At 42.3% G+C, this 15,793-nt stretch overlaps 1 protein-coding gene across 2 annotated transcripts; it reads left to right on the top strand.

Moving 5' to 3' along the window:
- Positions 1 to 8,082: 8,082 nt before the first annotated feature.
- On the top strand, positions 8,083 to 14,375 carry LOC121238839. Of its 2 annotated transcripts, XM_041135890.1 has the most exons (3): positions 8,083 to 8,488; positions 8,680 to 12,885; positions 14,098 to 14,375. In XM_041135890.1, the coding sequence occupies exon 2, from the start codon at positions 8,791 to 8,793 to the stop codon at positions 12,871 to 12,873; it is 4,083 nt and encodes a 1,360-aa protein (XP_040991824.1). In that variant the 5' UTR covers positions 8,083 to 8,488; positions 8,680 to 8,790; the 3' UTR covers positions 12,874 to 12,885; positions 14,098 to 14,375. The 2 variants fall into 2 exon arrangements, with proteins under 2 accessions (XP_040991824.1, XP_040991825.1); XM_041135891.1 differs by having other exon boundaries at positions 8,083 to 12,885.
- The last annotated feature ends 1,418 nt before the right edge of the window (positions 14,376 to 15,793 follow it).

The following is a 15,793-nucleotide window of genomic DNA, read 5'->3' as shown; positions in this document are numbered from 1 at the left end:
GATTTGAGGTGTAAACAAAGGTGGTTTTAACAGAAGTTGATGTTTTGCCCTTTTCTTGATCTCTAACAGCTGTCGTGTGTTAACGTCGTGTTTCGCACACCCTTAGGCCAGACTTCAACAACTCAGGTCTTCAAGAATAGGCTTGCAAAAGACAAGGAATGAAGCAACTAGGAGAGAGCGGCCTTGGGGCCAGGGAGTTTCTGATGCCAAAGTTAGTGAATTCTTTTAGAAGTTTATAAATAAGTGAAAGAGTCTTAGGATCAGAGAGAGTTTTCTCGTACCTGAGACTTGCTATTTATACCATAATTATAGGAGACAGATCATGTCTGCCCCCATGAAGTCTGTGTCCTTCGTACTGTTCCATTTGTCAGAATGGCTCTGCGACGTCGTCATTAATGTAGGGTGTAGCTCGGGTAATGGTGTCATTAATGCGGCGTGATTTCCGATTTCCCCCTCCCCGCTAGCATCCTTGGTGGTCCGTTGATATCCCTTCTGTCAGAAGATCGAGGGTTCCCCGTATATTATGCCCACTATATGGACAAGCACTTAAGAGCTGGACACTACTTGAGGGGTTTCCAGGTTGATGAGTCTCATCCCCTGCAGCATACTTCCTCATGCAAGTTGCGTCCAGAGGAGCCCGCCTATTGGTCGGGTTGGAGACTTTATTTGTTCTAGGCTGGGCCTTTGGTTTTAGTTCCCCTAGTTGCTATTCTCAAGCCCTTTGGAACTGAGGGGAATTCTCTCACAGTTACCCTGCTAATTCCCACTAGACGAGTACGGTAGGAATTATTTATTACTTGAGCTTGCTTTGTTTCTGAGGTCGAGATCCCTCTGCTGACGTGTACACGATTTCGAAATTCGGAGAGGTTCTTGTCGTTTGGTTATCCTGGTAACGCTTCCCCTTCATTCTTGTTGGCTCTCCTTTTGATAATTTTGATGGCGTCTTTTCAAGTTCATTAATGTTGAAGGTGCCAAGTGGCTCTTTGCATTCGCGTCGCGTCGAAGCGTTTCATACTTCTCCCTTCTGTCATGGGATGTGGGAGATCAATCGTTGCCTTTCCCCTATATAAACACGGTTGGGGTTAGAGTTCCCTTTCCTTTCATCGTGATGTAGCTCTATTGCCATCCCTATTTTTCCAACTTTTTCTTTCTTTGCCTTTTCTCTTCTCCTTCCCCTATTACCTTCTACTTCTACATTGATGGCTTCTGAGAAATTCACTCAATCTAGGGCTTCGGGTGGGGGTGATACTGACGCTGGACTATCTTTCGGGGGCAACAGTTGGTGTTCCAATGCCTCTGTGACGATGCTGGCTTCGCTAGCCCTCACTTACCAGACGCCGGAATCAGTGCTTTTCGAGGTCCCTGGTCCAAACGAGGGTGCTGTCGATGTTGAGGGTCATTCTTCACGACTGACCCTATTTTATTCCATGTTTTTGTACGGCTTGAGGTTGCCTTTTTGTTGCCCTATTTGCGACTTGCTAGACTGCTTTAGTTTATCGTTTCATCATTGCAGCATTATCTGGTGGCATGCTCTGCTGGAAATTGACCCAGATGACGTCGACCATACCGACCATGAGTTCCTCTTCACAAGGTGCTACAACAAAAGGGGAACATCTATAGCTTTAGGGCAATACATGCCCATGTTAAACTAGAGCCGAGGTATCGCAAGGTGAAGGACTAGTCTACGAAGTTCTTCTTTGTGTCTAGCCATGGGTGGGAGTTCCCAGTGGGTCAAGTGAGCCGCTGCGAGTTCCCTATGTGGACGAACTAGAGGAGGGTTCCAAAGGACAAGGCGGTGCGCTCGTCAGCTACTTCTAACGAGGTGCGGCGCATTGTAGCTGTTTGAGTGTGGGTGTAGAAGAACCCCGATAGCGTCTTCTTGAAAATCCTCCTTTTCGAGAAGAGCCTAAGGGATTCTCTGCCTCCCCTTAGCCACGTTCCTTTCGACGACGACATGACCGTTGCCTGGCCCCTGGCTGTTCCCGCTCGAAAGCGTCCCTCGAACCCTTTTCCATCAGGCAAGGGGAAGGAACCTCGCTTAGAAGGTATCCAGGCCAATAGCAGGCTCCCTTCTGGAGCCCTGATTCCTCCAGGGCAAGAGCTAGCTACCCCCGAGGTTCGCCATCTTGGTGATGCCAGCGGAGGTGCTGGTAGAGCCTTCTTCCTCGAAGCCCTTGGATGCCCTGGCAAGAGGTCCTCCAACCAATGTTCCCTCCGTGATGCCACCGCTGACTGGTGTTGCTGAGGTGCCCCTGGACGTGGTCTAAATAGATGCCCTACTTCGAGGAATCTTTGTGGTCGAGGTCCCTAGGCTGGCTATAAAGGAGTAGCGTTCTTCGTGGGTTTCTCCTCCTTCCTCAACTCGCTCTGTTGTCATTAGTTACTCATTTTGGGACGAGGCCAAGGCTTGCTCGGGAGGTTTGAATGCTGCTAATGAAGGGGCGGCCGCTGCTACTTCCAGCAACCATGTCGAGATGGAGTGCAGCGCAGAAGGCGACTCCCTTTTGGATGTTGTAGTCGGCTCAGGTCCTAGGAGTCTGTGCGACGACCCCGCCTACCTGGGCAGAGCGCCAAGAGGAGGGTGAGTCCCTTTTGGATGTTATAGTCGGCTCGGGTCCTAGGGGTTCGTGCAACGACCCGCCTATCTAGGCGAAACGCCCAATGGAAAGTGAGTCCCTTCTAAATGTTGTAGACGAATCTGATCCAGGAGGTTGGTGCGAAGGTCCAAGGTCGAGGGCTCAGTAGAAGTTATCCCTCCTTTGTCCCAGCTGGAAAAGGGAGGGAGCCGTGCAGAGACTATCAACCAAGTCGTTAAGTGTTTGTCTAGCTTTTTCTACGAGGTTCGGCTACTTCCTTCTGTCATTTTCCTTTCTCTCGCTATTTTCCAATCTTCCTTTATTGATTGTTGCATGTCGGCCCTTCTTGTTTTCAGGGTATCTCTCAGCTAGCAACTTTCATTGTGCACGACCAGGAGGCCGTTGAGCAAGGGAACCAAGACCTTCGTTCGATGACCCAAGCCACCCTTCACTATGCTTGCAGAGAGAGGGAAGAGAGAGAATAGTTTGAGTGAGAGCTGAAAAGGGTACAACATGCCTTGAAGGATGAGTGCAGGAAGAATAAGAAACTTGATTACTGCCAGAAAAAGTTCAAGAAGAAGGCGAGGGAAGCGAGGGAGAATGGCCAGTGGTTGGAGTGGCTTATCGCTGACCTTCGGGATGACCTATCTCAAGCGCAGGAGACCGCCTCCCACCTGGATAGGCAACTAAAGTTAGTCCCGGGCATTTGTGATCAAGCGTGGAGGCATGGGTGTGTCGAGGGCGTAGGTCTATACTGGACCACTTCTTGGGGAGTTCGCAACTACGTTCGAAGACTTTCACAAACTATTTGCAGGACCTCGACCTTTCCAATATTCTTGTCAACGAGGCGGCCTTTGCGTTTAGTCGTGATGTGGGAAGGAAAGAGATCCCTGATGCTTTTCTGAGTCCAATCATTATGATCGTGCTCGAGCTCGTTACTCTAGAGCTGAGTGACCCTACTCCCGACGTTCTTGAGATTGGTACTCCCGGCACCGAGACCTAAAGTCGCCCTACCCTAGCTCCCCATTGTTGCTGCGACTTTTTTATTTCGTTCTTCCTTTTCTTTTTAGTTGAATGTATGTACCTGCATGGTGTCGCCCTTTGACTTGTATATAACTTTAATTAATGAAAGTATTTCGCACGTTTGTCATGTTGGGCTACTTGTCCTTATTATGTTTTCCTTTCGTGCATTTCCTTTTCTTTTGTACCTTTTTTTTTTGTGTGGCCGGCCTGGGGGAATTTGGTGTAGGAAATCGAAGGATTCTTGACTACCTTGCTTGCCGTCCGTTTATTCCTTTACGCTGTGTTCGTCCACCTTCACTGGCTAGTCGTCATCTCGAGATCTCCATGTGATTTTACTTGATGAGATTTTGGTTTGCCTTGCTTTTAAACTTTTTGTCGCACTTAGCTATGTTGTATCTTGCTCCTTACAACTATATGGTTTTATGTTGTAACTCGTGATAATTAATGATATCGCCTTACATCTTGCCGTGTCCGGCAATGTATCTTTGTGCATTTTTCCTTTGATGTTTCCTTCTTCCTTTTTTTGTGGCCGGCCTGGGAGGTTTGGCCGCAAGGGTTCGCCATATAAGACTTTACGGTCCACCTCGCCAGTGCCCAGCATATGTCCGCCTTTATTGTGTAGCCATTCTCTTAGGACCTTGGCAACTTCATTTAGCGAGGCCGACGTTTCCCTGGATTCTCCTTAAGTTGATTTGCTTTATTTCTCTATTCGTCTTCTAGTTGGGCTTTACCTCACCTGATTCTTTTATTCTTCTACTTTACCCCGTCTTTGCGGTGTAGTCTTCTAGTTGGGCTGATCCCGCTCTTTGCCGCCATGAGAAAAGGCAGCCTCGGGCTCGGCTTGCCTCCTTGGCCCGAGATGATGTAAGCTGTCCGGGCAGTTTGGAACTGTATCCATCTTCTTGCATTAGCATAAATTTATTCTTCGGGTAGCCGCGGGGCTGATCTAGCTCTCTACCATGGGGAGACAAGATGGTTTTGGGCTTGACTTGTCACCTTGGTCCGCAGAGAGATAAACTGTCTGGGCAGTCTGGAACTATACTCATCTTCCTCTATTAGCATAAATTTATTTGAGTAGTCACGGGGTTGATCTCTCTCTCCACCATGGGGAGACAAGATGGCCTCAGGCTCCGGTTGCCTCCTTGGTCAGTGGGGAGGTAAGCGGTCTGGAACTGTCTCCATCTTCCTCTATTAGCATTTTGTATTTGATTCTAGGCTTGTTGTTTTCTGCCACGTCGCTGTCCACGCTGTGCTACAATATTCGAGTGGTCAATAAACTCGGCCCGCTCTCCGTCGAGGAGAGGCCAGGACGCCTTAGGCCAACCTACCTCTTTAACCCTCGATGAGGGAATTTCTTTGGGCGGCTATGAGCCGATTTGTTCTTTATTGCAGTGAGAGTTAGAGTAAGTATTCGAGTAGCCTAAAGGTCGGGCTCGCTCTCCTCTGCGGGAGGATAGCGGCCTCTAGATCGACTCGTCTCTGTTATCCGGCAGGGAGGTAGGTTTTCAGGAAGTTTGCAACTAGATCCACTCCTACTCGTTGACACCTTATAGCTTCATGTGTAGTGCTTTTCCTCCTCAGAGATTTTTTTTTTTTTTTTTTTTTTTTTTTTTTTTTTTTTTTTTTTTTTTTTTTTTTTTTTTACGTCAGATGGTCGAAAGACTAGGCCCACACTTCATTAGGGAGAGGTCATGATGCCTTAAGTCAAACCCGTCTCTTTGGTTCCCTAAGAATGTAACTTTTTTGGATGGCCATGGGGCCGGTATGCTCTTTCGCCGTGACTACAGTCAGGGTAAGTATTTTGGTAGCCTAAAAGCTGAACCCGCTCTTCTTCGCGTGCGCGCGGGGGGGGGGGGGTGTCCGGGGTCCCTCTGGCTCGACTCACCCCTATTATCCCGCAAGGAGGTAATTGTTTCGAGCAGTTTAAGATTGAATTTGCTCCCGTTCGCTGACATCATAGGGAAAGGTAGGATTTTGAGCCAGACTGGCGCTAAACCCACTCTTCGTTTGTAGCGGAGGTCGGGGTAAGTATTCGGGCCACCTAAAGGCTGGGCCCACTCTCATTCGCAGGAGGGTTTGAGTGGCCTCTAGCTCGACTCGTCCCTGTTATCCCCCAGGGAGGTAAATTTTCAGGTAGTCTGTAATTGGACCCGCTCCCGCTCCCTCTTGTTGACGCTTACGAGAAAGGTAAAGTCTTTTGCTTTCGGGTAGCTGAGGACTAACCTGCACTTCGTCGTAGGAGGGAGATAAGGCAACATTTAGGCATACATTTCCTTGTGGTATCCCATGGGGGAGGTAAGTTCAGATAGCAATATAATTGGTCTGCTCTTCTTCAGTTCCCTATGGAGTCTGTGTCATTTGTACTATTCCATTTGTCAGCGTTCTTTAATGAGGCGTGGCTCTGCGACGGCGTCATTAATGTGGCATGTAGTTTGGGTAGTGGTGCCATTAATGCGGCGTACTTTTCTAATTTCTCCTCCTCGCTCGTATCCTTGGTGGTACGTTGATGCCCCTCTAGTCAGAAGATTGAGGGTTTCCCGTACATTACACCCACTATATGAGCAAGCACTCAAGAGCTAGACACTACTCGAGGGATTTCCAGGTCAATGAGTCTCATTCCCTGCAGCATGTTCCTTCATGCAGGTTGCGTCTAGATGAGTGGGCTAGGTTGGAGACTTTATTCGTTCTGGGCTGGACTTTCGGTTCTAATTCTCTTAGTTGTTATTCTCAAGCCTGCTGGGATGGGGGGAGGGATGGGGAAATCCCCTTACAATTGTGCTGCCTGAAGTTCCTACTCCTACGTCATAAAAGAAAGAATATAAATCTGTTGGAGGAGAGTTCCATATATTGCGGAGGAAAACTGTCTTCTTGGCTTTTAATCACTCTGGGTTAGCAGTGTTTTCACTATATTTTCTCAACTTTTCAGAGGAAAGTAGTTCAAGATGAAGACATATATATTATTATTACTACTTGATTTCTCAAAAACCAAATACAATCAAGTACCATTATTGTGAACATTTAAAATTAATGTTCCAGTACTAAGATGGAAAGCTAGGTCCCAAAATTTTTTCAACCAACTGTAGAAGAGAATGAAAGATAAATGATAAGTTAAGGCAGCATAAGAGAATGAAAGATAGTGATAAGTTATGATTTTTTTAGTTTAGGGTTAAGAGGGTATATATAATTGGAGCAATGCTACTCAACCTCCACACACCACATTTTTTAAAATTTTAAAAATTTTTAATATTTTTTAATATTTTTTTTGAGTTTATTCTTTTTAAACTAATTCAATTATTCTATTCATTATTCAAATATTAAATATTTGATAAAAGAAAAAAATAATAAAAATTGAAAAAAATATGGTGTGTGGAGGTTATGAGAATAGTAGGAGGTTATGTAGATTTTTCATATAATTGTAATTTTGAAATATAATTTAAACAGGATATTCCGGGTTGATTCGGATTAAGTGGGTTGATCTATTTATTAATTATGTTTTAATAAGTGGACCTGTTTTAACCCGAATCTATTTATATCAAACTCAAATTTGTAAATTTCATAATATGTTCGTATTGAGTTTACGAACTATCTCGCATATGGCCATCCCTATTCATAAGCATGTAATTGGTCCAACATGCTAATTGAGTGGGGAAGTACGAGGAGAGTTTGGACTTGGAGTTTGGGGGCTTGTTAGGAAATAAATCTCATCCTAAAATTCTCATCTCATCTCATTCCCAAACATAATTCAAATACAAACACTTTCAAACTAATCATTATAACTTTTCCAAACTTTCAAACAAAAAATAAAAAACAATTCAACTTTTTCTCTCTCATTTTCCAAATTTAAAAAATATTCAACTCAAACTATCTTACTATGACTCACAAAATTCTCATCTTACTCCCTAAACGAGCCCTGATTCATTGAGCTTCTCGAGGGTTTGGATATATATGACCAAAACATTTTTTTTTTTATTCGAAGCCCTGTGAGCGTTTTATTTGTGTAACAAAATTTTATTTTTTGAGCTTGAGAAAACTTATTAAGTACCTTTATTTACAAGTAATTTTATTCATCATTCTAATTCTAATCATACTCTCATCATCTCATGATGTGATATTAGATGATTGAAGACTATTTATTATATTTTACTTGTAAACCTATCATTTAATATCATATCATAGGATTATGAGAGAATGATGAGAAAATTGATGATGAATATATTTTTTTTTCTCACAATATTACATCAAAACTCTATTGGAAAATTTAAAATACACAAAAGAGGGGAAAAAACATATAAATAAATAAAATATTATAAAATTGTGGAAAGAAGAAAAAAAAGGAGGCGGGAAGAGGAGGACAGAAAGTGGGCCGGGTTTAGGGGCAATTCAATACGGTTGGGAAGCCCAAGAAAATGAAGGCCCGTTTTACAATTTACAACGGTCTCTTTAAAAAAAATAATAAAAAAAAGAAAGCACTCGCTGCCTTCCCTCTCTCCGTTTCTCACTACTCTTGACCTCTGCGCACCCGCCTTCTCTCTCTCTCTCTCTCTAGTCTCTCTTTCTGTGTCTTTCTTCTTCTTCCCTTTCTCCTTTCTCTATTAAACCTCTCCCCCAAACACACTTCCTTTCTGCCCCTTTTCGTCCTTTTCCTCGTCTTCTTCGGCCTCCTAAATCAGACGGCTCACCTCCCTCCATGTCACCATCGTCTTCTCCATCCCCTGCGACCCCCCCTCCCTCTTTCTCTCTCTCTCTCTATATATAGGTATACTTGTCTCGTCCCTACTCTCCTAGGGTTTCATAGATTCTCCCATACTCAGTTTCGTTTTCTCTCTGCCTTCGATGCCTGGGACTTCGTGCTCGGTTTCTCCATAGAATCTCTTCGGGTCGCGGATGAGGTACTCTTCGGTCATATCCCTAATTTTCAAGAATTCCTTTTCCTTATCTTTTTCTCCCCTCGTGGAATTGTTGTCAATTCGAATTTTCGCTCTCTTTCTTCTGATTTTTCCTGATTCGTTTTGTGTAATTAGTCGCAATTGTTAGGACTTGGCTTTGATAGAAGTTCTTAATTTTGATATTTTCTCTTTAGGGTTTTGAGTTGGCTCTGTCCACTAACGGCTGCGAATATGTGAAACTGGTTAATTGGAGCGGTAATTCTGGTTTATTATTGCTGGGGCAGTTTTCGATTTTTGGATGTTTCATGGCGATTGAAAAGAATAGCTTTAAGGTGTCGAGGTTTGATACGGAGCTTTCGCCTAGTAGTGGGGAGACTATGTCCAGCGATGAGGATGAGCTTCAACGGCGTAGCTCGGCGGTTGAATCGGATGACGCTGATGACTTTGATGATGCAGATTCTGGGGCAGGGTCCGACGACTTTGATTTGTTGGAGTTGGGAGAAACCGAGGCAGAGTTTTGCCAAGTTGGGAGTCAGACTTGTAGTATTCCATTAGAGCTCTGTGATCTTCCTGGTCTGGAGGATGTATTGTCGGTGGATGTGTGGAATGAATTCTTGACTGACGAGGAGAGGTTAAGTCTCACTAAGTTTCTTCCGGACATGGACCAAGAAACGTATATGATTACTCTCAAAGAGATTTTTACGGGTTGCAATTTGCACTTTGGGAGCCCAATTAAGAAATTGTTTGACACCTTGAAGGGAGGTTTGTGTGAACCAAGGGTAGCTCTTTACCGGGAAGGTTTGAATTTCTTTCAGAAGCAGCAATACTACCATCTTTTGAGGAATTATCAGAACAATATTGTTAGTAACCTTTGTCAGATAAGGGATGCTTGGCTTAATTGTAGGGGATACAGTATTGAAGAGCGGCTCCGCGTGTTCAAGATAATGAAAAGCCAAAAGAGTTTGATGTATGAGAAAGTGGAAGACTTTCAGTCTGATTCATCAGAGAGAGAGTCAGGCGAACGTTTGTGGAGCAGAAACATCAAGGACAGGAAAGCTGCAGAGAAAATGTGTCGTCATTCTGCTTCTGGAGTAGGCACAAATCTGGGCATTCCTTCACGAAGACAGTCGATGACTTTGGAGCCAGAAAAAAAAGGAAAGCCGAATGCAAAAGGTATATTGAAGTTGGCTGGGTCGAAGCCACCATCATCTAAGGATTTAGCAGGCCGCAATCCTTCTGTTTACCATGGTTTAGATATAAATTCTGGGCCATACGGTTCGGTAGCTGCTCTTCCTCGGCAGAATAAGGCTGTGGGATATGATTCGGCAGCGGCATTCAGGCCAAGGGATAAGATGAGAATCAGTAATGATTCTGAAGAAATGACATATGGAATGGCTCTCTTACTGGATCAAAATGTCCCACGTGACAGTGTGATGGAGAAATCTGGGATTTTGAAAGTTGGAAAGAAGCGTGGGCTTTTAAGAAATGATGACAGTTTTATGGCTGTGCCTTTGTCTTCAAAAAGTGAGTCAGTTGCCTATAGTAGGAACAGGAATTCAAGTGAATTGTCAGAGGTAAAGGCGTTGACTGCAAAGCCTCCTAATATCAAAACCTCCTATGACTTTGTTAAGAATTCCAGGTATACCGATAATGTTCAGCAATTCTCAGTTGGGGCTTCATCTAGAGGCCGGGATGTGAAAGCAAATAGAGTTGACTCATCAGATTGTGTTGAACGATTTTTGTATAAGAAAACTCAGGGGGCGGCTTTTGCTATGGATTCCTCGTTTAGAGCAGATGATTGGGACGCTAAAAGTAAAAGATGGAAGACAAAGCGGGAGTCTCCTGATCTGAATTACAAGTCACTTAGAACTTCTTTACCACAGATGAATGAAAGATATTCACTGTCTGAGTTGAGAGCAGAACCATCACAAGAGAAGATTAAAGGTAATTTTGTGCAGAATGGGACGGGTAATAGAATGTTGATGAAAATTTCAGACTCAGAATCAGACTCATCTGAACAATTTGACGACAAAGATGCAGATACCAATCCTTTATTAAGAAGCAAGTTAGCTTTCCCAGTTAGTGTTACAGAAGGCTCTCGATTTAAGTCGTTGCAGTCTGGCCTAGATGCTAAAAGGCCCATATTTGGGAAGAAAAACATGGAGGAGAATGTACGGGATCTTGGACATCCTTCAAAACAAATTGGTGGCTTTAGCAATCATGGGCATGTGCCAGGAGTAAAAAACTACAATTTGAAGCGGAAGGGTAAGATGCGGGATACCAGTCCCTTGTATGATTCTGCCACTAAGTCTTTTAGAGACAGCTATGTTTCGGGCTTGGGTAAGTTTAATCATGATAGTAGTAGGAAACAAGCACACAAATTTGGAAAGAATGGTAAGGTACGTGGGGAACATGTTGACAGGTTACACATGTCCTCATTGAAGACTCACCCTGCTGAGCGGAAGCAGAAAAGAGATGTTGGCCGTGATTATTTCCATGATGATGTTGCTGAGGATGATCCACTTGATAAACAATTGTTGGCAGATGAAAAAGGGAGGGGTAGATTTGGGAAGAAAGGTCACGGTAAAGAAGCACGTTTAAATGATCATAAGGGAAGACCTGAGGCGCCATTAACAGGTTGCAATTCAGTGACAAAGAAGCGGAAAGGAAAGGAGGATATAACAAAGATGCATGAAAGAGACGAAGATGGTGATCTACAGTCTGATGCTCCATGGCAAGTTGATGATTCCACTCCTCTGAAGAAGAAAACGAAAAGGAAACTAGACCAAGACCCTGGTAGTTCAGACATGGAAAACTCTGCGCCACGTGTTGCAGAAATGGGAGCAGTGGAGATGGAGCTGGAAACCAAACTACCTAAAAAACAATTTACCCTCATTACACCTACAGTTCATACGGGCTTCTCATTTTCTATTATACATCTTCTTTCTGCAGTTCGGTTGGCAATGATTACTCCACTTTCAGAAGATATAGAGCTTGGCAAACCCCTAGAGGAGCAGAACAAAAATCACAAGGAAAGTGTTGATGGGATTCCTTCTCACGAGAAGGTGGATGCCAATGTCTCAGAGCATGGCAAGCAAGGGAATCTCACTGTTCAGGAGATTGTTAACCGTGTCAGGTCGAACCCTGGAGATCCTTGTATCCTTGAGACTCAAGAGCCACTACAGGATTTAGTGAGAGGAGTTCTGAAGATATTTTCATCGAAAACAGCACCTTTAGGAGCGAAAGGTTGGAAGGCACTTGCATCCTATGAAACGTCTGCAAAAAGTTGGTCCTGGATTGGTCCAGTTTCTCATAGTTCATCAGATCACGAGACTATTGAGGAGGTGACATCTCCTGAGACTTGGAGTCTTCCTCACAAAATGCTGGTGAAGTTAGTTGATGTTTTTGCTAACTGGCTGAAAAGTGGTCAGGAGACACTTCGACAAATAGGGAGTCTCCCTGAACCGCCTCTGGCACTGATGCAGATCAACCTGGATGAGAAAGAAAGGTTCAGGGACCTGAGAGCTCAAAAGAGTCTTAACACCATTAGCCCAAGCTCTGAAGAAGTCCGTTCCTATTTTCGTATGGAGGAAGTTCTTAGGTATTCAGTTCCTGACAGGGCCTTCTCTTACACGGCAGCTGATGGTAGAAAATCCATTGTTGCTCCCTTGAGAAGGTGTGGTGGAAAGCCTACTTCAAAAGCTCGAGACCATTTTATGCTTAAACGTAACCGACCACCACATGTTACTATTCTTTGTCTTGTGAGAGATGCTGCTGCTAGATTGCCTGGAAGTATTGGTACCAGAGCAGATGTTTGTACGTTGATAAGAGATTCCCAATATATTGTGGAAGACGTGTCTGATGCACAAGTTAATCAAGTTGTTAGTGGGGCCCTGGACCGTTTGCATTATGAACGTGACCCTTGTGTGCAATTTGACGGTGAAAGGAAATTATGGGTTTATTTACATCGGGAAAGAGAAGAAGAAGATTTTGAAGATGATGGTACTTCATCTACGAAGAAATGGAAGCGGCAGAAGAAAGATGCTGCTGAGCAGTCTGACCAGGGGGCAGTGACTGTTGCATATCATGGTAATGGGGATCAAACTGGATATGAGTTCTGCTCTGATCTCAATGTAGAGCCATCTGATAAGGGAATGGAACTTGTAGAGAATGATGTGAGACAAAATGTGGAGGATAATGTTGATATGAATCATGGATCTGAGCACAGTGACACTCATCAGGGTCATCTGCTTTGTGATGATATTGGCTTAAATTCTACACGAGACAAGAAATTGATCTGTCAAGAAAATTCCATAAATGATGATTTTGATGACGAAATATTTGGGAGAGAGAGGCCAGTTGAACTCCTTAGTGCAAGCTTATTGTGAGGAATTATTCAGGTAGTTTCAGTAGTGCTATTCTTTCTGAATGCTGTTGCACTCTTGTTTGGGTCACTACTTGGAATGTGTGTATATTTTTATATCAAATCATATGTTTCTCGAAGACTATTTTTTTTCTGTTTTGAGCTCTCTTACAGCTGTCATCTAGTTCTGTATGGAATGAAATCGTTGCGTAATAATGGGTTTACAGGACTTGGGCCTCGTTTGTTACGTAGTGGAAAGTTATTTCGGTCCAGACACTGTCACAATGACTCTACATACAGTGCCTCTTTGATATATCGCATTGTCATTGCTTATAATTCACCATATGGTGTTAAGCCAAAAAGAGATTCACTACCAGGCCTTGGATTTAGTGTCCTTTGGCTCCATTGTCTTCTGGCCAGCATAAGGCCACACATTAAATTTTAATTACCTTCACTTTGTAGTTTAATTTGATTGGCATCATTCATGTGGAAATAAAACTTATGGTCAGATCTGTTGTTAGGTTATGTGCCAATGATAATTATTATGTTGCTGGTGTTTTAGGTTGTAGGCTTGTATTACACAGATAGGATAAATGAGGTGTGCGGCCTTTTCGTCTTCTCCTAAGGAACAATGGGGTCCTATATACATACATATATATACAGTTTATCGAAGTGTATCATATAATTTTGTGTACTTGTATGTAGAGTGAAATAGAATTGGGAAACCCTAGTTGGACTGTTTTAATTGGTCTCTCAATTGTGAGTGCAACATCGAGAGTTATAATAACCCAAAGAGCTGCTAAACAAGAACATGTGTGCCAAGTATATCATAGTGAATTGTTATAAAAGGTTCTGCATGGCAGCATATTTTGAAGGGGCAAAGTATTGAAAAAACCTGTCTTTTCTTAAAGGCACACTGATTTCCCCTGATGTGTTTGAAATGACAGCATCCTCTTAGTTTGTGTGACCAGAATTAGTTGTTAGTTTTCTTTTAGTTGGAAGGTGAAGACAGCATTAAGCTCATGGGAAGACTTAAATCCATCTGAGGGTATTCAGATTAAGTTATTAAGCATCAGGCAATTTGAATGAGTGAGTTTTTAGTTAGAAAAGATTTTGGAAACTACCATAGCTATTTGAATTTTGTACATGTTTTGCCTATTATGACTTGAAAGATAATTTAGAATCTTAATAATTTGTTCTCGGTGTACTTGCTATCTGATTTCAATGCTGTAATTTCCTTTTTTTGCAGGTTGGTCATCAACTTGCATTAGATGATGGCGGCATGGTAATCCCCAGCCAAGGTGCGTGTTATACATTGAAGGTTGTTAGATGTACATTTATGTCAGAGGAAATGTAGAATAGAAACTTGATCTTCTTTGAGGCCATTGAATATATCCCGTACAGATGGATATCAATATGCGTCATCTTCTACCTCCAAATATTGCATTTTTGCCTGAATGTCATAGATCATTTGAAGTATATAGGTTCATTTTGTATATCAAATTGAGGAAGCTGGTCAATTCGGTATTTGTGTTGTGTAACATCACAATACTTTTTCCTGTCTTTTGAAATGGTTTAGAGGAGATTAAATAAGTAAATTTGTCTTGACCGGTACACTCGAACCCTTTAAAAAGGGAAGAGAATGGAAGAAAACAGTAGGGTTTTTTAAAAAAAAAAAATAAAAACAAAAAAACAAGGCTTGTCTTGTTACATGCTCAATTGGTACCCGTCGAGTTCGTAGACAAGTCGGAGGAACTTCCTCGTAAGAAAATTGTCCTTTTACATTTCACAGGGAATTTTGCACATTGAATCTGTTAAACTGACACAGATACTCTTGAGAACAGGACAGAACATACTGTTGCCCAAGGATTTATGGGGTTCTGCCATCTAATCAGTATGATTTTCGACGTTAGAAAGGGCCAAAAAAAAAAAAAAAAAAAGAGGAGAAATATAGTGTTTCTTTCTTGTTACATCTTGATATGCTACGTTTGGATCGAACGGTGGTGCAGTAGCAGTAGTTTAGTAAGCTTGTAGATCATTGACTTCGTTAAGTCGCTTGTGGGGGTCAACTCTTTTACTATGTTTATTTCGGTTGACCTTAATTTCAAGGCATTCTCTTATTTACTTTTCTTAAACGAAGTCGGGAATTGTGAATGAATTTGAGCCGATTGTATGTTGGATTGTGTTAGTCTTGGCTCTAAGAACTTAATTTTTTTAGAGTTAAAAAGAAATTTTATTAAACAAGTAATTGGGCATAGCCTATGCAAAGGGAGTATAAAATAGAGAACACCTCATTATAAACTAGGAACTAGAAAAAAACAAGAAGGAAATCATGAAAACAAGGCCCATCAAGTAGTAGATGACCAAAGAAATAATAAATGGAAGAAAGAATATCTAATTTCTCCCAACGAGCGCTTTCTATCTTTAAAATTAATGTCGTTCTCAAGGCATAAAGGAATCATCTTCCACATGGCAATGATTTGGTGGTTATTCTGGATACATTTCCAACAAGTCATAAAATCCACCATCTTTCTGGGCATCACCAAAGCAAATACCAATCCTATTAAAGATCTCATCCCAAAGAATCTTTGTTACCTCACAATGGAGTAGTAAGGAATCCACAAATTCTCCATTTCCTTTTGTATATATAAAGCACCAATCCATAATAGTAAAACGTTTTCTTAAATTATCTATTGTCAAGATTTTTTCAAGAGAAGCCAACCAACAACGAATAAAAAAAGAAAAAAAAAAAAGACCTTGAGAGGCACTTAACTCTTCTAAATGCAGTTCTTAAGGAAAAGAGTTAGGGGATTGGCATTGATATTGGTTTCATCAAAGCCATCTCTAAAATATAGTTAAAAGTATGTATTTTGCATAAAGTCAAAACTATTCAAGCCATAAACCCAAATTAGATTAGTCAAAATAATAATATAATATTATTTTTT

This window comes from Juglans microcarpa x Juglans regia, chromosome 7D (assembly GCF_004785595.1).
Source record: "Juglans microcarpa x Juglans regia isolate MS1-56 chromosome 7D, Jm3101_v1.0, whole genome shotgun sequence".
Taxonomy (NCBI): Eukaryota; Viridiplantae; Streptophyta; class Magnoliopsida; order Fagales; family Juglandaceae; genus Juglans; species Juglans microcarpa x Juglans regia.
Note: the sequence above shows the minus strand (reverse complement) of the source record. Positions and strands in the feature narration are given on the sequence as shown.